Source organism: Oncorhynchus nerka, linkage group LG9a, assembly GCF_034236695.1.
Source record: "Oncorhynchus nerka isolate Pitt River linkage group LG9a, Oner_Uvic_2.0, whole genome shotgun sequence".
Taxonomy (NCBI): Eukaryota; Metazoa; Chordata; class Actinopteri; order Salmoniformes; family Salmonidae; genus Oncorhynchus; species Oncorhynchus nerka.
Window position 1 is genome coordinate 37,144,298 of NC_088404.1, and position 22,776 is coordinate 37,167,073.

The 22,776-nt window shown below is 43.3% G+C and overlaps 1 protein-coding gene across 1 annotated transcript in view; it reads left to right on the forward strand.

The window, feature by feature from the left end:
- The window catches only part of LOC115134249 (nuclear receptor ROR-alpha A), a 298,545-nt gene extending 280,731 nt beyond the window's left edge, over window positions 1-17,814 (forward strand). Inside the window, 10 exon segments of the mRNA XM_065022554.1 lie at window positions 3,706-3,791; window positions 5,761-5,902; window positions 6,867-7,064; window positions 7,067-7,261; window positions 7,868-7,989; window positions 8,153-8,285; window positions 9,460-9,567; window positions 10,568-10,678; window positions 10,961-11,073; window positions 11,469-17,814. Coding sequence (XP_064878626.1) covers window positions 3,706-3,791; window positions 5,761-5,902; window positions 6,867-7,064; window positions 7,067-7,261; window positions 7,868-7,989; window positions 8,153-8,285; window positions 9,460-9,567; window positions 10,568-10,678; window positions 10,961-11,073; window positions 11,469-11,633 — 1,373 coding nt within the window. The 3' untranslated portion in view covers window positions 11,634-17,814.
- Window positions 17,815-22,776: the final 4,962 nt, after the last annotated feature.

Genomic DNA, 22,776 nt, shown 5'->3' on the forward strand with positions numbered 1-22,776 from the left:
TATGGTTGTTTTTTTGTGCCTCAGATGATGTGGAGCACGTTCACTACTAAACCGTAGATAACAATCTGTCTCCAATGAGTAGCGGTGTAACATGAATAATACACATCAGCTTTTCACCATTAAAGGATCAACCTTTTTACATAATTGATATACCTTCAATATATTTAGTCAACACCACGCTTTTCCTCCCTCCTAAACGACGCTCTCCAGGTACAAATGAAACTATAGCATATTTGTGAGGCGCAGGGGAAAATGCTCACTCTGACAACAACTGTCTTTGTGGTGCTTATGTCAGGTCTAAAGCGCTAGCTACAGAACGCAGTACGCTATGACAGGGTCCCGGGGAGCAGTTAGCATGTGGAAGGCAAAACCTTTGTTTCATTTTGTAAACGGTTTTCTGTTCATTTCCTGCGATTAATAAGTTCAGTGTTATCTTCGTGTGGGGTTTGATCTCAGGGTGGTTTGGTACACAGTGAAGGGCAGAGGTGGACACAGAGAGGGCTTGACATCCTCAGTCTCCAAAGGGCATTTATGTGATGTGAATCAGTCTCCTTGAACTGCACAGCGATGGACACAGACAGCATCTCTAACAAGTTGTGGCGTATGACAAACCTAGTCTTCACTACTGCATGAGGCTGGCTACCACACAGTCCTCTCACCATGCGCTAGCCATTGTGAAAGTCGAAAGCCACCCACACCAGAGGTTGATCCTCCACCGAGGATCTTCGTCATTACCTTTTTCATTCTTTCTGTAGATGGGTATTTTGTGAATGCTGCCGTATGATTCACAGTACATTATCTGTGTGCGTCAGCAGGTCCCCCCTCTCTTTGATGTGGCCTGTGTGTGGAGGCAATCTCACAACGCTATGAGGAATGGGAGGCTGCTGAGTTGGGCTTTAGCATGGCTGACCGTCTCACTGTGCCTGGCTTTGATGTCCTAAACAGAGCAGGCAGGGCTGCCTGGCAGGCGGGCAGGCAGGGAGGGAGGGAGCACGGCAGGCAGAGAGGCATGGAGACAGGCAGGCGCTGTGAATGTGATCATCAGCAGTGAGCAGCGCTGGTCAAGCCCAGACACAGAGCCAGCAGCGAGCTTCACAATGGCAGTTAACACCATGGCTTCTGTCAATAGCTATTGACTTCCAGATCTGAAGTACTTAGGCACAAGGCCTTTCTGTTTGACCATCGCCCCCTGTGTGAATTAATTTTAAACCACTCACACTATCCGAATTGTAGTCTGACTGGGAGCCCCAGGACCAGCCATTCAAGATGGCAGCTTGCTACAAATATTGACGTGAACCCATGGCTTAGGTGACTTAATGGCTTATTTGATCTTCATGCTGTTATTATTCTGTATTTATTCCTCATGAATCTATCTATACCAGAAAGCATCTTATTTCACTGTGATTCTTCTTTTACATAGCAAACCACAAAGCCTACCACAGACTGGAGACAAACCCTTTTTTACTGTTGAGTGCACCGAGCATTCAGAGGCTTGTGTAGTAGTGTTGTCTGGTGAGGCTGTGTGCATTCAGGGCCTCACTGCTGCAGATAGGGCTTTGTGAGCCATCCTCATCAGTGTGTGCCCAGCCCTGCCGTTTCCACTCCCTCTGTATTCACCTGATGTGGCACAGCCTCTGTCAGGCCTGAGCGAGCATCCAGCCAGCCCTGCCTCTTCAGGGGAGATGAAGGCATCTCGCAGCTACCCTGGGCAGCAATCTAAGCCTGGAGCTCAGAGCCTGGAGCCCGTGGGAAAGCGAGAGGGCTGGAAGTTGGGAGCTGGAAGCTGGGTTCAGAGGAGAGGATGCAGCTACAGACACAGTCAGAGTGACAGCCCTGCACTGCCACCCAGTGGCCAGCGCCCACCAATACAGTCTTGTTTCTTCAACCACAACCCCAGCCAGCCTTAATTACAGCACGCTTCACTTGTTGTGAGTGCATGTCAGAACAAATTATGTTTGTAATGAGGCTGAAAATGTTAAAGGAGTCGCAACACACTGCACCGCTAATGCTCATGCAGGGAGAGCACAAAAACAAACAATGGAGTGCACTGCCCATAATGCCAGTGTTCAAACAGAGATAACCAAAATGACAACCGTCTCGACACAATGCAGAAATTAATAATGATCATTTATAAAGTAACCCTCTCAGCAAGCGTGTCAAAACCTGGCTCCTGGTTTGTTTTCCCTGTAGTCTAGGCAGACTATGGGCATTATCCCCTATTGAACAGCAGGATACCAAGTCATCCGAGGTGTTTTCCATATGATAACTGACTGGTGTGTGTGCCACTGCTGTCTTTGTTCATTTGACTGAAATGTAGGCTAATTCTGCATCTAGGGGTGAGGTCTTGTTGACTTCTGCAATGGTAACAGAGCCAGCTAACAGAGATTATTGAATGGAGGGACAGTGTGTATAGTGGTAAAGGTTTGGTGGAACAGCGGCCCTCCCTTGGGCATGCTTCAGGGACACCGACATTATCCACATGACACAACAGACGCTCCCAGGCAGCTGATTAAATGGGCTCTGAGTCCTCTGGATGGAAGACCCATTTGATATGATCAAATTAATTTGAAGGGATTGGATGTGAAGGTGTACTAAAGTAGTACAGAGCTTCTATCTACTCTGGCCTATATGACAGACTCTAGGCCTGGTGTATAAAGCTAGGGGAGAGACTGATGTAATACCCTGCCATACTATAATGGATGTAGTACATGTAGCTGGTTTTAGATGTTTAGAATGGGTCATGAGTAAAATTATACATTTTCAGCACTAGTAAGAGTAGGCTGTTTGATAGTGCTCTTTGCTCTGATTGGCTATACTGTATGTGCATTTGGGTAAGGAGCCACTATAGAGCAGGGAAAGAACCCACTGTAATCTTTTCTCAGTGTAGATCAGATAGTATGGTTCGTCTGGCACTACGGCGTGCTGTAACAATGGCAGTCTGAGATGCTAGCACTGTGGAGGAGAGCTGGGTTATAGATAGAGATCTAGTGTGGAGGCAGAGAGAGACGTTGTGTCAGAGGCTGCAGTGATAAAGCATGAGAGCTGTAGGACAGGCTGGGGGTTCTGTGTCTGAGATGCCTCTCTGTGTTCCGCTGCCCTGTGGCCTGCTGCTCTGCTCCTGTGCAGGGGGCCGGGATGGATGAGACCTGTCCCCCCCATGACTGTGTCCTCTATGCCCACTAAATCACCCACAGGCCTGTCAGCAACGGAACACTATCGACCTCACTGAACTCTACTACACTTTACTACTGTCTGAAGTGACAGCCTTCATCCACTCCCACCTCACTGGGCCTCATATAGCTACTCACCATCCCAATAGGAAGGTTATCATTCTTTGTGGCCATACTGGGTTTTCTGCTGGGTATGGAGGGTTTTGAAGTTAAAGAGATAACATTAAGTAATTTTCTCCACTGGGGAATAAGTTCAGTTATGTGGGTGAGTGGTAGTCTGCGTCATTTGTGCCTGCAATGTAAATCGACACTGTGTTTACAGTGGTTGGCTGGTGACTCAGTGAAGATTCAAAATGGCCTCCTTCATGCACGACTCAGTAAATATTCATTTAATGTTGTGTGGAAGTGAGGATTCAAAGCCACTGGATGAGATGTTTTTGAAGCGAGTGCTCTTTCATGTACCAACATGCTATACATACTGAAGGCGTTTTACTGTGACAGAAAAATGTTGATTTTTTTATTTTCTTCTCTCCAGCTCAAATCGAAATAATTCCCTGCAAGATCTGTGGAGACAAATCATCAGGCATCCATTACGGTGTGATAACATGTGAGGGCTGTAAGGTAAGCACCTAGAGAACTAACATGTGGGTGTTGGGGTGGGGTGGGGTGGGGTGGGGGGACAGGAAGCAGAAAAAGTTGAACTTACAAGGAAATACATTTGAACATGTTGTCTAACTTTTGAAACGATCTTTCGAGAGACGATAAAGTGTAAACTCACAGAGAGCATCATCATTAAAGTGGTCAAGCCATACAGAGGACATCACAGAGCTCCACTTTTATCAGGACAAAGTGACTCCTCTGCTTTGTACAGACTCTCCCTCTCAGGGACATGCTGCTTCATTGTTTCTACTTTGTACAGACTCTCCCTCTCAGGGACATGCTGCTTCAGTGTTTCTACTTTGTACATACTCTCCCTCTCAGGGACATGCTGCTTCAGTGTTTCTGCTTTGTACAGACTCTCCCTCTCAGGGACATGCTGCTTCAGTGTTTCTGCTTTGTACAGACTCTCCCTCTCAGGGACATGCTGCTTCAGTGTTTCTGCTTTGTACAGACTCTCCCTCTCAGGGACATGCTGCTTCAGTGTTTCTGCTTTGTATAGACTCTCCCTCTCAGGGACATGCTGCTTCAGTGTTTCTGCTTTGTACAGACTCTCCCTCTCAGGGACATGCTGCTTCAGTGTTTCTGCTTTGTACAGACTCTCCCTCTGAGGGACATGCTGCTTCAGTGTTTCTGCTTTCTACAGACTCTCCCTCTCAGGGACATGCTGCTTCAGTGTTTCTGCTTTGTACAGACTCTCCCTCTCAGGGACATGCTGCTTCAGTGTTTCTGCTTTGTACAGACTCTCCCTCTCAGGGACATGCTGCTTCAGTGTTTCTGCTTTGTACAGACTCTCCCTCTCAGGGACATCCTGCTTCAGTGTTTCTGCTTTGTACAGACTCTCCCTCTCAGGGACATGCTGTTTCAGTGTTTCTGCTTCTGCTGCAGCTTGCTTTTCCTTCAAATAAAATCAGCAAAAGAAGTGCTTAAACATTTTGAGGATTTTGGGCTGTTTGCTACAGTATGCTGCTTTTATCGAAGCACGATTTTGTACTGTTTCAAATATACCAGCCATTCACTGTGAGGAGGATTTATTTTGTGCTTCTAGTGTATTCCTGTTCCTGTGCTTGTCACTAGGCGAGTCATTAATATTCTTCCAACAGGCACCTTTATTACAGAGAGACAGAAGCTCTTTCAGCTGCTCCTCAGAGTCTCTCTCTCTCTCTCGCTCCCTCAGACAAGAGCTAGCTGCCTTGGAGAAACAAAACGCTAAAGAATAAACTGCTGAAATGTATCTTTAATGATTGCTAATTACTCCAGGCAGAGAGGCATTTAATGATATGTGCGAATACAAGAGTTTGGACCATAAATCACAGCATTATTAAAGAGTGCTGCTTGTCACCAGCAGTTCTAGCCTGGCTCCCGTAATGGCTGCCATTATAAAGAAACTCGGCAGCTGTCAGCTGTTTTCTTGTAATTAAACAGCCAATGAGCAGATAATTAAGACATATGTGTATGGAGAAGTGGAGTGGGGCATGTTAATGATGTGCTGGAATCAATTCATTAAGTCAAAGGATGAGGATTCCAATCGGTATGTGTATGACATCTTTTAGCACTGCACGTGTTGGAGCCCTGTTATTAATCAACACTAATTACACAAACTATAGAAAATACTGTCTACAATTATGATCATACCCAAACACACTACCCCCTGCAATAAACATTGTTAAAACACACCACCCCTTCAATAAAACGACATAGCTCTCTATACAACTGACACTAGAACACAATAGCCTGCAACACAATGGCAGTTCAGTATTCTACATTATTTCAGCAACAACACCCTCAATAGTGATGAATACTGTCAATAAGAACCCAGTTAAACGCAACGTTTAGAGAAATAAAAGCCTATCAGTCATTGGATACAGCAGTACCACTGTGGTTCATATTGTAAGCATGGTTGTCTCCACTCCCTCTCGCTCTCCTGTCTTAGGGCTTCTTCAGGAGGAGTCAGCAGAGCAATGCGGCTTACTCATGCCCCCGTCAGAAGAACTGCCTGATCGACCGCACCAGCCGCAACCGCTGCCAGCACTGCCGGCTGCAGAAATGTCTGGCAGTGGGCATGTCAAGGGACGGTACGTACCACCGTCAACAAGAGGGGAGGGGACAGACACACTTGCAAGACAGGACAACACATGCAAGTGAATAGGGCATTATGGGTATATAATCCAATTGTTCTATGATATTTTTTTATTGAAAGATAGATGTGACAGATTGTTATATCATAAACGCCAGAGTGGCTAGAGTAGGGAAGTGTGGACTAGACTAGACAGACGTCACTGTGTAATTTCCACCAGTAACTGGCGTGGCTGTGCAGTAAGTTGGCAGGTGTGACAGAAAGTAGGGTTGATGAACAGAGGGTCGTTAGGAGGTGTCATTAGTGCTGGACTGGTGCAGCTGAGGCGCAGTAATGGAAGCACACAGGTGAGTGTCTATGGGGGAGGAGGGACCTCCTGCTGGGCTGAATTGGGTTGGGCTGGGCTGGAGGGATCAGAGGAGCCTGTAATCAGGCCAGGCCTTTAGAGCCTTTCCGCTGCTCACACACATGGACACACACACACATGCACACACACACAGACCACGCACACACAATCAGGACAGGCCAAGGTGACTCCTGCATTTACTCAGCACACCAGAGTCCATCTGCCCGCGCTCCCCTCTGCTCCGCTTACTTCCACTCTGTCCACACACGGGCCATCTGACACTCTGCCAGACCCCAGAACTCTGAGCTGAGGCGGCTCACTCTCAGGACCAGCTCTGTTTAGTGTGCAGGGCTCTATTAAACAAACTGTCTCGTGTCTGAGTGGCCTGTAAGCTGTGTAGGTTGTGGAGGTTGCTCTCCCGGGGTAGTTCTCATGCAAGTAGGATGTTAGTGTTGAAGATTTCGTAATGCTGATTGCTCCACTAATACTTCCTGAAATCACAAATCTTACCTGTTATAGAGAGGCTAAACTGGAGTCACAGGTGAGTGTTATGTCAATGTGTCAGTAGTAAAGGAGAGTCTCTCCCTCCCTCTCTCCCTCCCTCTCTCACCTACAGCGGTGAAGTTTGGGCGCATGTCGAAGAAGCAGCGGGACAGCCTGTATGCGGAGGTGCAGAAACACCGGCTGCAGCAGGCGCAGCGTGACCACCAGCAGCAGCCCGGCGAGGCCGAGCCACTCACACCCACCTACGGCCTCTCGGCCAATGGCCTCACAGAGCTCCACGACGACCTCAGTGGCTACATGGATGGCCACACCCCGACGGCAGCAAGCCCGACTCAGCAGTCAGCAGCTTCTACCTGGACATCCAGCCCTCCCCTGACCAGTCCGGCCTGGACATCAACGGCATCAAGCCCGAGCCCATCTGCGACTTCGCCCCCGGCTCAGGCTTCTTCCCCTACTGCTCCTTTACCAACGGAGAGACATCCCCCACTGTGTCCATGGCTGAGCTAGGTGAGGAGCAAGGGGGAGATGGGAGAGGAGAAGGGGGAGGAGGGGGGAGAACAACTCAACCATGGGGCAAATGACACAAAGGTTGCTTAAAATAGCAGGCGGTTGGAGACTCATCTCCAACACTCATTAAAATAGCCTCTTTTTTGTAATTAGTTTCCATTAATTAGGGCCAATCAGGATCCAGCAGGGCACGCATCTGGGGAAATCATTTTTTTAGGCTCCCCTGTGCCTTGGAACTCCTTTTAACAGATGTGTTTTCAAAACCATTTAAATTCTTATACTCAATATTTCTCTCTGAGCAAATGTGACCTTTGTTTCAATGAGTAATATTGTGCAGCCGACCGCCCCTCCTCCCCGTGCATAACTAGATTGGGTTTGGCAGAACCTTCAGCTGGGAGCTTCCTGGAGGCAGTAAAAGGAAATGTCAACAAGCGTCTTCCCAGTCAAATAAAGCCCAAGCTCTCCACCTCCTAGTTGAAGCTTTGTAAATAAATCATATTTTCATGTGGCATAGTTCATCTGTGAGCTCCTCCCATTCCCCTTGAGTAGCGTTCAGGTCTGACACTGTTGTGATGTGCTGTGCTGTGCTGTTTGGTTGTGTTGCAGAGCACCTGGCCCAGAACATCTCCAAGTCTCACATGGAGACATGTCAGTACCTGAGAGAGGAGCTGCAGCAGATGACCTGGCAGGCCTTCCTGCAGGAGGAGATGGAGAGCTACCAGACCAAGGTACTGGACAGTACACTACACGTCTACCAGCATCACCACTATCACTACCACAAAGCAGTACTCACACTAGAACTGCTTGCCTGCCTCACTGTTCTACAAACACAACAGAGCTAATCCCATCTGTTCTACAGCAGATAACCCTTTTCTCTTTCCGTCCCTCTAGCCCCGAGAGGTCATGTGGCAGCTGTGTGCTATCAAAATCACAGAGGCCATCCAGTACGTGGTGGAGTTTGCCAAGCGGATCGACGGCTTCATGGAGCTGTGTCAGAACGATCAGATAGTGCTGCTGAAAGCAGGTATGACAGCCCGTCAACACGGCTCACCGCCGTCTCTCCCCCACCACCCCTCAAACTCCCGTCTCCCCCTCAGGCGTTGTCACAAGGGCGTAGCTGACCTGACTTCACAAAGCCTCCTTCACAGACTGACTGTGTTTCACAATGCCAGGAGACTCCACCCTGCCTGCCTCCTCCCTCTGTCCCTCTGTTCCTGTCCCTCCGCTGTGTAACAGGACACAGGCTTATCGGCATTAGAGCAGGGAACATCAACACGTTTTTATTGAGTGGATGGTCAGGGGGCTGGAACATAATTACAAATCATTTGTAAACTGTAAATTGATCGCAAGAAGCCCAAACAGATATAATATTTGACTAAAACATAGTCATTTCGAAACTTGCTTACATTTGTATACGATCACATACAGTTTATCTCTCTATTATGCGTGGGAATACCTTGGAACAGTTTTCCAGAATTAAAATCACTTGGAGATGATTTGCTGGTTTTTATGTGCAACAAGAAAATAATGATACAAAAATAAATACACTTGTAACGTTATTTTTATGTCTTTTTGTTCAGAAAACTTGGGGGAACAAATAAAATCACCTACGGGCTGCCAGTTGGGGAACCCTGCATTAGAGGGACTACAGTTTTACCTGAGCTGAGACACTAGCTAGATGCCACGTTGACCACACACACACACACACACACACACACACACACACACACACACACACACACACACACACACACACCAGCCTCCTGTGGGTATTACCCTGGGTTTTTATTTGCATTAGCACTGCCAATAGTAATAATGAAATGGTGACAGAGATCCCTTGTCTACCGTGACATTTTAAACCAGTGCCGCCTCATAAAGCGCAGTAACAGCTTCTATTACATCTCTTTTATCCTCTGATCCAGTCCCACACAGCACAGCAGTATACAGCATCATGTTTCAACATCCTTTCTTATAGGGGGAGAGAAAGATGTGTATAAATGGAATGATATGACTTGTTCCATGTCATGGGTTTCTGTTTAAAAGGAATAAGGGGGTATAACACGTAAATGACAGAGGAGAAAACACAAAATACTGCATATGATGTGTTGGGCCTATAGTGATGCCTGACTGGCAACTCTAACTGGATCTGTAGAAGAGAAGAACCCAGGTTTAGCATGATGTTATTTCTGTCTCTGCAGGCTCTTTGGAGGTTGTGTTTGTGAGAATGTGCCGTGCCTTCGACTCTCAAAACAACACAGTCTATTTCGATGGAAAGTATGCTGGGCCTGATGTGTTTAAGTCATTAGGTAAGTGCTCCAAATGTTCAACCCTGTGCACGTGTGTGCGGTGCAGTGGGGCGTGCACGTGTGTGTGTTTGTGTAAGCGTGCATTGCTTTATATAACAGTCAAAGTTGGCGTATCTCTTTATGTCCCTCCACAAAGTTCTGAGGTCCAGGAAGCTAACACTGAGAACTCATCCTTGCCTCACCTGGATCTCTCCTCTCCCCAGTGGATACATATGGCAGAATAGAGTTGTTACTGAGCCACTGCTGCTGCATATGGCTCCTGTTAAGATGGAATAAAGAAATCCAGTTTGCTTTTTGGGAGAGTTATATCAAAACCATCATTGAAAGCGCCATAGAATATGGCAGGTGTAAGCAAATAGCATTTGCTTTTGAATGCCATTGTCATTACTAAGACACTCCACAGTGTATTTTCCCTTGCATCCAAATGCCTTTGGAGGAAATGAATGTGTCCTTGCGGCAGTGTGAAAGTGTAGAATGAAAGCCTAAACAGATCTGTGTGTGTGTGTTGTCTATGCACAATCGTGCGTGTGTGCAAGACAGAAGAGTAACAATGCTGTGCTATTCAGTGTCATGAGTGTGACCTCCCTTACAAGCCTCCCAGTGTCAGTCAGTCAGACAGTCAGTCAGTAAGACAGTCAGTCAGACACTGCTCCAGATAGAGAAGAGGCTCGGGCCTGGGGAGGCAGAGCGATGGGGTTCCAGAGCTGCACTGGCATCAGCCTGTCTCCCACAATCCTCAATAATTGATCTAACTAAAAGACTCATTAGTGACCTCATTCTGGGTTGCGTAATGCCACCAAACTGCCAGAATGTGACTAGTCTGGGAGGGGAAAGTCAGTAAAAGCATTGCCAGTTCTGCCTCAGATGCTCCCCTGTGCTGTCAGTGCACTGCACCTCCTCTCTCTGCCTGTGTGCCTTTCTCCCAATAAAGATCAAGAGTGAGACTGCCTCATCCTCATCCCCAACCATCTCTCTGTGTCTGTATCCTTTGCTGTGGCAGGCTGTGACGACTTGATCAGCTCCGTCTTCGAGTTTGGGAAGAACTTGTGTTCTATGCACCTGTCTGAGGATGAGATTGCCCTGTTCTCCGCGTTCGTGTTGATGTCTGCAGGTAGGTGTCACTGGCAGTACAAACACAAGCGGGGCGGGGCGGGGGGGGGGGGGGGCAGACATGCATATATACACTGCTGGGTCTCTTATTTACCTTCTTACCCTGAAACTACTCTAAACAAACTTCCATTGAAAACCATCCATCCAGCATGTTCCTCAATTAGACACAGAGGTCAGTCATCAATATTACTGATTGCTGTCTTACTGATTATTACACCTTTATCCACAGTAGATTCAGAAAACCTTGTAGTGATGATAATGGGTGTGTTTCTTCTCTGCGTAGACCGGTCCTGGCTCCAGGAGAAGGTGAAGGTAGAGAAACTCCAGCAGAAGATCCAGCTGGCACTGCAGCATGTCCTGCAGAAGAACCACAGAGAGGACGGCATACTCACCAAGGTACACCCACTGTCTGTCTACACACCCACTCTCATCCACTGCATCTTTCTGTCATCTCACAGAAGGACAGTATATAGAACGGAACTCTACTGAAGCATCAAAGATTGTGTACAGTAATGCAGTTATCCACTATTGAACAAACATTATTTTAAATCAAGTAGTACATTTCAGAGTTGGCATCAGATTTTTGGAGCAGAGATACGCAGATACTGTATGTAAGAAAGGTGTACAAGCACCATAAGGTGAGGTGTCAAGATTTCCCCCTGGTGTGTGCCTGTATCAGTATTTACCGGTCAGTTTGTGACAGTGAATGAAGGGATTTTCATGAGATCTCCATGTCCTTGCCTTACTGTGAATCTAAATAACAGCCTGCCTCTTTTCTTTTCCCAACGCAGTTGATATGCAAGGTGTCAACACTGCGAGCGCTGTGCAGCAGGCATACAGAGAAGCTGACGGCTTTCAAAGCAATATACCCAGACATTGTGCGTGCCCACTTCCCCCCCTTATATAAGGAGCTCTTTGGATCGGACTTTGAGCAGTCCATGCCCGTTGACGGGTAGCCAGCAGCCTTGCCAGGTGCCAGCGTGGCCACCGTGGGGAATGTCATGGGGAGCATGAATCTGAGACACTTTAACAGTGCCCTGCACATACCAGGACGGCCGGCACGCTGCACACTTTTCTTTCTTTTTTTTCTTGAGGGGAGGGTTGTGGGTGTTTGATTCTCTCCATTTATTTCATTGGGATTAGTTGTCTCTGTTTGGAACCCAGGTGGGACTCTAAGCCCCAGGGACATGAAGAGAAGTTGGAGACAATGCTTTCTCTCTGGATGAACTTGACTCTCTCATGCACATCATTCCAGCATGTTCCCAGGATGTCTCACACTGATTAGCACTCATTGTTTTGACTTGTTTCTACAAAATAGAATTGACTGTATAGAGAAAATTATATTGAATTTGGCTATGCACATGCCTAACCTGAAAATCCCCTCAGCACCAATGATCTGGCTCTCCACCTCCCCTCTGGAGCCCCAATGTCCAATGTCTTATTGCATTGGAAAACAGATCCATGTCAATATTTATTTGTTATTAAATCTATACTGTATCATATACCCTAATGAAGATAGCTGTCTGGGCATGTGTACCCTCCATTAATCCTTGGTAAAGATCACGTTAGAATCTCCTAATGGAAATGTATTGCTGCTAATGTGCATGTCCTGGTCAAGTTCAGCCCCTGTTCTCCTGTGTTCAGTTGTATGTTTGGAATGCAGTGCTTAGAATGAAAACTCGCAGTGACTTTGAGGGAGGCTCCGTCTGCGTGGCAATTTAAACGGCACCTCTCTATGGACAATCGTCTAAAAGGAAAAGTAGAATTCTGGTAATTCTAGTCAAAACGCAATGATTTTAGCTGTCAAAGACTCCATCCATCATGGTTGCTTAGAGAAATCATGCAAGGCCATCTGCTATTGAACCTTGTGTGGACAGATGCCCTGGAGAAACATAGGGCACCGCCACAACGATAAGGGTCCATTCCACCTGTTTTATAATATACTACAGGGTATACGGTCATAAGTACTTACTATACAAAAAAAGTCATGTTTATAGATTCTATTTTAAATAACATGTATGAAATTAGTAGTCTGACTTCTTAATCGTTGAATTGATAAGGCACTTTTATTTGCACCTTTCTTTAATTTAAGACGTGTATATTACCTAGTGATGTGTTGCATGTGCACAAGAAATACCAGTTGAACCATGGTCACAGAGGCTTGTCCTTAGAGCTGCAGACACTGCTGGTCTGGGTGGGGGTTGGTTTGTTTAGGTTGGGTTAGTTTGGTTAGTTTGGGTTTGCCTGTGAGATGGCTAGCATGGTATGGTCTGGAGAGGCAGGCAGGTCACATTCACCCCATCACCTATTAGCATAACACCCCCGACACACATGCATACAATCTCAAACAAAAGCACACATGAACCTGGTACTCAAGCTGTTTGCTCGTTTGTGCTCAGTCCAACGTCGCCATCTAGTGGAGAGTAGCGACACAGCAGGCCAGGTGATGGAGGTCTTCAGAAATATAATGCCTATGAGAGAGCGGTCCACACACAGCCCTCTCTGACCAGCTGTTGATCCATCTTGTTAGCCTCACACGTAAGCATGTTTGTGGAGGAGTGATTGTGACTGTCTCTTCCCTAAGGCCTCAGCCCAGCTATGACATTTGTTATGGGACAGAAAAGGAAAGGGGAAGAAGGAATTGTAATATTCAAAGCCTTGTCTGGTAGTAAAGCTTCTATTTTTGTAACATGTATAGTGAATTAAACTCATGAAAGAGAGGGGGAGAGAAAGAGAAGTCAGGTAGCACTTACTATATTCCCGCAATAATTAGAGAAGCTGTTGTTTGTAGTGTATGACTAGGAAAGAAACATGACAATGGTAGAACAAGTGCTATCGTCAATGCTTCGTTGTCGTGGTTCTGTTTTTTTTGTGTGTCTTTCTTGTCAGTGTGGTAGACAAGCGGTAGAAAAAAAACCTGGATGTGCCATACAGTAGTTTCTGCTCCTGCGTTGCCGTCTACCTGTCCATAATATAGAATGGATTGATCTGACATTCCAAAAAACTCAGTGGTGGCTTGTATAGAATTCCCATTATAATCCTGATATCCCTTTAGATTACCCAACACAGCATGGTTACAGTTTTGACACAACCCTTACCATAGTGGTTTGGTTTGTTTTTCTGTTTGCACACCATGATTCCTCTGCTGTGCAATTTGTACAAGACAGAAAGTCTTGTGTTGTCACCCCTCAGGGAAGAGTTGTTTCACGCTTTCTGTTTGAAATTGTTCCTGTTGTGTTGTTGGTCCTCATTAGGTAGAGTTCATGTGTTGTTCAGGGATGTTCGATAATAAGTGGTTCAGAAGAACATGTAGAATTCATTGCTGAGTCATATTTCCCATTGCTGATGGACAGTACTTAAGGAGCTGTTGGCTAAGCACCAGAAATTCTAACTATGCCCTAGAAGTCAAGCTCATAATAAACACAAACTTTATTTTCCCATTTTTACAGTCAGTTTTCCCATTGGCCATACAGAATATGTTTTATTTGATATGCAGTTTATTTATATTGCATACAATTCCAATAATAACATACTGCATTTGGACTAATATGGTGTCACCAGGGTCAATGTCACCAACTTATGATTACCCTCTTTGTTAGATAAACCAAATATACTTACGCAATATTAAATATTTCTTCTTTAGGCTGTATTAATGCTGTACCTAAGTAATAATTTCTGTAATGGTCCAAAGTTATTTGGATATGTATTGGTCTAGGTGAAAACCAGTAGCCTCAGACTACTAACCAGTGAAACCCAGTCTGTCTCAACCAGTGATTGACAATCCAGGTGACAGTGGGCCTGGCCTGTGGCCCAGTGGGAGAGATATGGATGCTCAGGGAGTTAACAGACAGACAGACAAAGACAGACAGACAGGGGAAGCAGCATATTCTCAGCCAAGAACTATGTGGTAGCTTTGTGCAACTATTACGGGTTTCTGCCGGGAAGCCACTAGAGTGGAATCCCATTTCCTGAAACACAGATGTCATTCTCTGTCTCTATATCGATCAAACTGGTCCTAAATTAAAGGTCTCTTTGTCAAGCAATTGCAGCATCAACCCAGAACAAAAAGCAGTCATTTCTTACCACTTTCTGTTCAGCGTGTTGTTATGTCCTTCTTGTCTATGTTCCGTATACAGTTTGTTAGCCGTATTGATTAGACAATGGGGATAAATCCGAGGCATTGGATCCTTTGTGTCTGTGACTCTTTCAACAAACATCTCTGCACCCACATGGTGTGGGAAGGATAAGTCATCATGCATGCTGTCATTTGAGACATGTTTAGCAAAGGATCACTGAGTCTGCTAGTCTATCAATGTAAATAACACCTTATGCTCCTTCTGTCTCTGCTCTCTGTGGCACTCGTGTAAACAAGCAATAGTGTGCGTGTGTGTACGTGTGTTTGTTTACTCACTGTGTGCATAAGACAAACCCCAGACAAGGCTTTTTAATAAACTAAGAGGAACAGGGTTATGTGGATGAGGAGTCTTAAGGCTTAGTGTTCCCTGGATTTGAAAGGTTTCGGTAACACTGAGATTGATCCATCCCGTGTAGCGCTCAAGTGTTATAAGCATGACATAATGCCTCTATACAATTTATAGTCCTTCAAAGCGCACTGGGGCAAATGACTAACCACTCAGTCGTATGTGTTCAGTGCAGAATAATTGTTATGAAAAGAGACAGCAAACAACTCACCATTCTGCTTGTCATACGTGTTATGTTGATGCTTTGACTGCCTGAGGCATGGGACTCCTATTTATTTGCCATAGAATATAGATTGTAATGATAGGTGTAATGTCATGTTTACAACTGTGCCGTCTTTTGAAGTTTTAAAGTGTTACCCAGATCTATCAGTCAATTTCATAGCATTTTAACAATACTCTCATCTTCCAAAGCACATCTGATACAATTTTAAGATAACAATACATTTTAGAATATAGTCAAAAAACAAAAAAACAAAAAAAATGTTTTTGGAAAAAAAAAACTTCTAGCCATAAACGAATGTCAAGCAATAATATATGTGGTGTATTATTTGTTATTTTGTGCTTAGGCTTTGGACATCTGCATGTAAATACACCTCTAATTTATCACTTTTGGTTTTAATTTGTGTTATTTTGTTCTGGTTGTTTTTGTTTCGTCTGTATATTTGACTGGTTCTGTTCCCAGGTGGAGGTTAACAACCACATATGGCCTGGCCTGTATATATTCATTTCTCTCTCTTTCTCTCTCCCTCATCATCTGCTTTTAATCCACAATATTTAATGTTAATTATTGATCACATGTATAAAGGTAACTTTGTAACTTCATTCTGTATAGGTAAGAAGAAAATACTGCTACTAAGGCCTACTCAGTGCAAATATGTATCAGTTTATCAAATACACCATGCTGTACAATATCTCTGTTTTTAGTATGCTTCTCTCCTTTAGAATTTGTTTGATAGCGGTAGGGTGTGCCAACATTTATTTTGTGTTATTCTGATGTGTGGTGCTTGTGGACAATGTCCTGATTCCTAGACTAGGAAACCCTATTAGTTCATTCATTTCATTGAGTATTGGTGCATTATTTGATATTAGGACTCAATAAATAATCATGATAATGATTATGATAGTGGTAAATTTACTTCAATACCCAGCCAGTACCTGTATCAGTGTGCTAGTCCTGGGATAAGGCTCTTATTTCCTTCTCACTTTAAAATTATTAGTGAATCCAGTATCTGCTAATTAACAGGTTATTTAAGGTTGCTTTTCTGATTTCTGAGAAAAAAATCATCTGCAGGCTGAAACAGCAGTATTGTGTTTTTATTTGTTCTGATTGTAAAAACCACTTGCTGAAGCTGTAGCTGGTCATACTGGCAAATGCTGAGTATTTACCTTTTAGCTGTGTAGTACTTTACTTAAAAGTACTGTGCAATTGTCCATTTAACAAGGCCATTTTATAGCTTCTTGATTTCAAAGTTAGACTGCCCTGAAACATTAGTTTCTTGAGACCAGCTTAGAACTTTGGCACCACAGTTGTGCTGTTGTTAAAAATGTACATGAAAAATATCTCCATTAGAGGCTACAAGTTTATTGAACCTTTTTCTTTTCACTCTGTAGCAAATATCAGCCAGTATATGCTTGCAATAATACACAATGTACTACACTGAGTGCCTCTCAGTGTTACATGATGCATAAATGGTACAATTTGTTTTGTTTTCCAAACATGTACTCAACTGACAATGTATTTGCACAAGTAGGTGAACTCTGTCGCTCATGTGTTTCAACGTTTTTCATATTCTGTCATTATAAGTAATAGATCATTTCCTTGTTTATTTAAGGCACCATGATAGATATTAGAGTTAATAGAAATAAGTTTCTCCCTCTTATCTGAGTAGCGTAACTGGGAAGGGTGTAATGCAAAATGGTAAAATCCATGATTTACATTCTGGCTGACAATATTGCATAAAAAGATGACCTGCTGAACCAGGTTCTGGATTTTACAAAAGAATGGACAATCCACATAGATGTTTTTCACTTTGTTTTATGATCATACCATTTTGATTTCTTTATTGAGAACAGAAAATGGACTAATGCATTGTATTTCAACTATTCATATGTGTATGCAAAATATGCATACAACACATCTGAATTTCTTTAATGTTCTGTGTTTAATGTGAGCTCAAGGGGTTGGGGTAACTTAATATGAGGGTGGGATATTGCTTCATGCAAAAGAAGTATGAACTGTGGGAAAAAAAGACGAAACCAGTGTGTGGTTGTCACAAATTTTTAAGTCACATGTTTGCTACTGATCTTATGGTGGGAACAGATGATAATGTACCTTTTTATCCAGCTCTTCTGAACTCTCTTTAGCAGGTAGTCTATTCACAAAAGTAGTCTTGCTCCTTCTTGTCTGATTCTTAAATATGGAAATAAGTATTTTGATTCATTTTGTAAATACAGCTGTAAAGAAAAATAAGAAATGTAATGTTGTCTTTTAAATACTTTCCATTCTAATATGAATGTTGTTATATTGTACTTAGAAACTGTACCTTTAATATTACCTTTATTAAAAGTGCATTGGACACATCGATTTTAGATGTGCTTTATGTGCTGTTATCCCATAATAAAATTTACCGCTTGTAATGGGCTGTTAATTTCTGTCTGCCTCTGTATTGTCGGTCTCTTTTTATACACTACACAGGTTCCCTAGGCCTACCTGATACAGGACTGGGTTAAGATCAGCAGTAAATTGCGTTAGCCAACAAGCTTTTCATTGCTTTTGTTTAGAAGGTGTGTTAGAGCTGTCAAATCTGTGACCGGCTGCTCTTGCGTTCATGGTCGTGAAACCACACCCGTCATTATTTCCCAGCCCCACTAGAAGTTCAGATCGAGAAAGTGTAGCCTTTAAAAAAAATATTACACTCAAATAAAAAATAATGCATGTAAATAAGAGGGATTTATGTCAGCCTAATTATTTTACATTTACATTCTAGTCATTTAGCAGACACTCTTATGTTGAGCGACTTAAAGTAGTGAATACATTTCATACTTTTTTTGTTTCGTACTCGTGCTGTAGATTACATCACACATGCCAGTGTTCGAATTTGTAACAGCTGAATGGGATTTCTACTAAGGCGACTCGGTGCATCAAATGGCAATATCCGCAAAAGATATCGCTAGGGGCGGATTGTGGATTTGACAGCTCTAACGCAATTACACCTCCGACACCCCGAAACAAAGCAATTAAAAGCTATGCGTTTGTCGACTAACAAGGGTTACCACTCAATCTGATTGAATCCAGGCCTAAATCCTATTTATGTTTCCTATTTTATACTCCAAGTGTGGGAATTAATTGAATGTAAGTGGAAATAAGAGGCGAACCATGCCAACAGAATAGACTGTTCACCAGCCTTATTGGCGTTGTAATGAAGCCAGCGTCCAGCAGATGGAGACATCTCTGTCTGGAATTAATGTACACTGACCCTAACCAATGAGCTACATAATGCATAATTGACCCGAACCCTACAATTAATGTACACTACTCCTGGGGTATTGATAAGTCAATTAGAAAGGCAGGCATGCAGACAGGTAGTGAAACCGGCCTTTACCATCAGGATCTAACTGAGGATCTTGACTGAATTGGTGTGTGTTGGAGTACTGTGTGTACTTTGGTAGTTAATATTTACATGCAGAATTTTTTAAATAATAAAAGGTGAGTAAATAAACATACAGTGGAGGGCATCCCAACCATAGAGATGCCATTCTGTGACAGCATGGGCAGCGCCATCATCTGCTGTGCCAACTACATGGCATTGATAGCTTAAAGCCATTTACAACACATAGGCAACCCAATTTGACAATAATCACTCTCAAGTCCTAACCCATAGAAATCTCCACCCAGTTGACCACTTTTAAATGGTGGAAGCGCTCAACAGCAATGTCCATGCTAAAACGGGTAATATTCATCTAGATATGGATATTTATCTCTATGAAATAAGCCTAAATCTTTTGAGAGTTATTTATAGTATAACAATTCCAGGAATATACACTGAGTATACAAAACATGAAGAACTGCCCTTTCCATGGCATAACCTGACCAGGTGAATCCAGATGAAAGCTATGATCCCTTATTGATGTCACTTGTTAAATCCACTTCAATCAATGTAGATCAGGCCTGGGCAATTATTTTCCATGGAGGGCCACATTAGAATATATTTTTGCGGGCCAGAATCATATTACAGGATTACACATCATGTGTATGACTGTGTTGACAGATATACCTACTGTAAATCACATCCAGATATGCTACTTATTTTACTTTTTAACAGAAATACAGAAATTAATCACATCCATATTCTCCTTTTGGTAGGTATTTTCATTATTAAATATGCAATGAACTACATGGAAGGGAAGTACACAGTGCATTCAGTACCATGGACAGAACTCTTGTTAATGGGTATGCACAAAAACACAAGAAAGAGAGAGAGCTCAACATTACATTTAAACTACTCAATCAGTGTGAGGAGTGAAGTCTCTGACGGGCATTGACTGGAGTTGTGAAGTCAGGTATAGTTTCTGACATTGCTATGCACAGGATTACTGAGATGTGAGAGTCAGTAAGAGATGACATGTGCCTTGACTTGTTATATTTCATCACTGACAATGTCTGTTCACATACATAGGTTGACCCTAACAGTACAAACATCTTCTGAACATGACTCCTAATCTTTGGAAAGTTTTGTTCATCAAGAGATGCATAGAACCTCATCAGTGACATTGTTTTGAATAGTTCTCCAGTCACTGCATCAGACTCAAGATCGATAAGCTCAAGTTGCAGGTCAGTGGGAGCGTTATCCACATTGAAGGTGAAAGGAGAGTAAACCAACAGCATGTCATTTTCCAACACTTTGAAATCCTCGAAACGACGAGAAAACTCACTGTTCAAAGCACGCAGCAGCGATGTATACTTCTCCCGCTGGTCATCTGATAGGGAACAGACTAGTAGTGTCGGAAGGTGGGTGACATTGTTGGCTTCTACTTGGCAGGTAGGTCAGGAGGAGTAATTTTCCCTTGAAGGCTATGACAAGGCTGTATATCTGATGTGCAAAAAGGCCCTTCCTTTGTAGTTTGGAATTCAGTTCATTCATGAGAGCCATGATGTCCACGGTGAAGGCAAAATCAGCCAACCATTCATATTATGTTGCAGTTGAGGGAAATCCACACATTTTCCTTTCATTTGCAAAAACTCAGCAATCTCTGACTTCAGGTCCCACACCCTTTTAAGCCACTTCCCCAAATTCAGCCATCTAACATTTGTGTGCGTGACCAAACTCTGTCTCTTCCAACAGTGAGACAAACTGCCTGTGGTTTAAATATTTTGCTCTTATGAAGTTTACCACTTTAGTGACTATCAACAACATGGCTCATTTTCAGTATACATTTACAGAGCACCTCCTGATGAATAATGCAATGCAGGAAAGTATTTGTCTGATCTGGGTTCACCTCAGCTACTTGACCTTGTATCATTTTCAAAAGGCCAAACATTTTTCGTCAAGTTTGGGTACCCATCAGTGGTCACATTGGATACATTTTTGAAACTCAGTCCCAGCTTTGTCTCACACTTATTAACCTCCCCCAATAAATGTTTCTCTGTGGTTGTGCTCTTCATTGACTGCATTGAAGCAAGCTCCTCTGTAATTTAAAAGTCTGGGGTTATGACTCGCAAGAATATCAACAACTGCGCCGTATCACATGCATCACTGCTCTCATCCAGGACCAAGGAGAAATAGGTGAAATCCTTTACCTTGTCTTTCAGCTGTTATAGCTTGTTATCTTTAGCTGTAATAGCTTGTTATGTTTAGCAATTGTGTGGGACAGTACATAGCTAGCTCTCGCAATTCCGTTGTTTGCTGTATGCAGTTTTGTGAAAAGTCTAAGAACTGAGAAAGAAACTATTTTGATGCACTTGTCCTCTGCTCGGAAGACACGTTTCTATATTTCTCTGCATGCTTCGTCTGGATGTGCCGGGACAAGTTGTTGTCTGTCAAGGCAACAATGCTCTCTTTGAACCCAAAGCACACAGCTTTCCTTGATACATCAATAAAGACATATTTCGATGTCCATCTTGCTGGACACTACATTCATTGTCTACTTTTCTTTTCTTTGAAAAACACATGTTTGCACAATTTCTAGCTAGCTACTACTTATAACTGTGATGTGTGTGTCAGCCTGTCAGTCACTCTCTGTCCTCGTGCAGTTGATATTTATACGTGCCTTCAAAATAAATGTCCCACAAGCGGTGGGAGTTCAATCATTACACAAAGGCGAATATTCATTGGGCGAAAGAGGTACTGGGTTAAATGTAGGTATAACTGTCCCGGTAAGAGAAAGGATAATGACCAGCAGGAGACAGGAATACAATTTTGTCCCTATATTTATGCAGCTACTTTTCAGGCCTTTGCAGAGTTCTGCCACCAAGAGTTTCTATGGTTTTGATGGCATTAATAACTTTCCCCACTCAATTATGCCGCAAACAAGAGTGGAAGCTGTCAGTGCAACAGAAGTCACAGAAACGGCACACAGGCAGCTTCTACCCTCAAGCCATAAGACTGCTAAATAGCTAATCAAATGGCCACTCGGACTACCTGCATTGACTCTATGCACACACACTGGACTCTACCCACACATTCATACATAGTTCTGACAACCCAACACACACACACTGACGCCACACCTTTACTGTAGCTTAATGTCCACATCCGGTTTCAAGCCTAACCCTAGCCTCAAACCCAACCCTAACCCTAATCCTACCCCTAGTTTAATAATTTAGTGCTTGATTAAAGAATATGTATGATGTGATGCAGTTAGCCACGTCTCTAGTGCTCACTGACTTATCTAGAGCTTGTAAATTATAAACCATATATCGGATTCCCATTCCCCTCAATATTAATTGCTCAACCATTTCTTTGTATTTTGGTTTGCTGTCTATTGATATCTCAAAAACCTGCCTAAGAGAATTTGGAGGTCATTCAACATAAAATTATAAAACAGATGGGTGGTTATTCCATCCATAAACCAATAAACATTTATTTTTGTATTTTTATTGAACTTTTTTATTGAACAATATAAAATCAACAGGGGGCAATAGTTGTCTACTCCATACGAAGATCGTGACCAAAGCGCAGCGTGGTGTAAATCCATTCTTTATTGAATGACGGGAAAAAAACGAAGAACACTCAAACAAACACACAAATAAGACGAACGTGACTGCTAATGAAACAATGTGCTAACGTATAACATAGACAATAACCCACGAAATACCAAAAGAAGATGGCTGCCTAAATATGGTTCCCAATCAGAGACAACGATAAACACCTGCCTCTAATTGAGAACCAATCTAGGCAACGATAGACCTACATAAACACCTAGATAGTAAACAACCCCATAAATCTACAAAACCCCTAGACAGTGGAAACCTAGATGAGACAAAAACACACATACCACCCTCGTCACACCCTGACCTAACCAAAATATATAAAGAAAACAAAGAATACTCAGGTCAGGGCGTGACAATAGTGTAACTATTTTCTTACCAAATCCGTCACTTTAACTAGGCAAGTCAGTT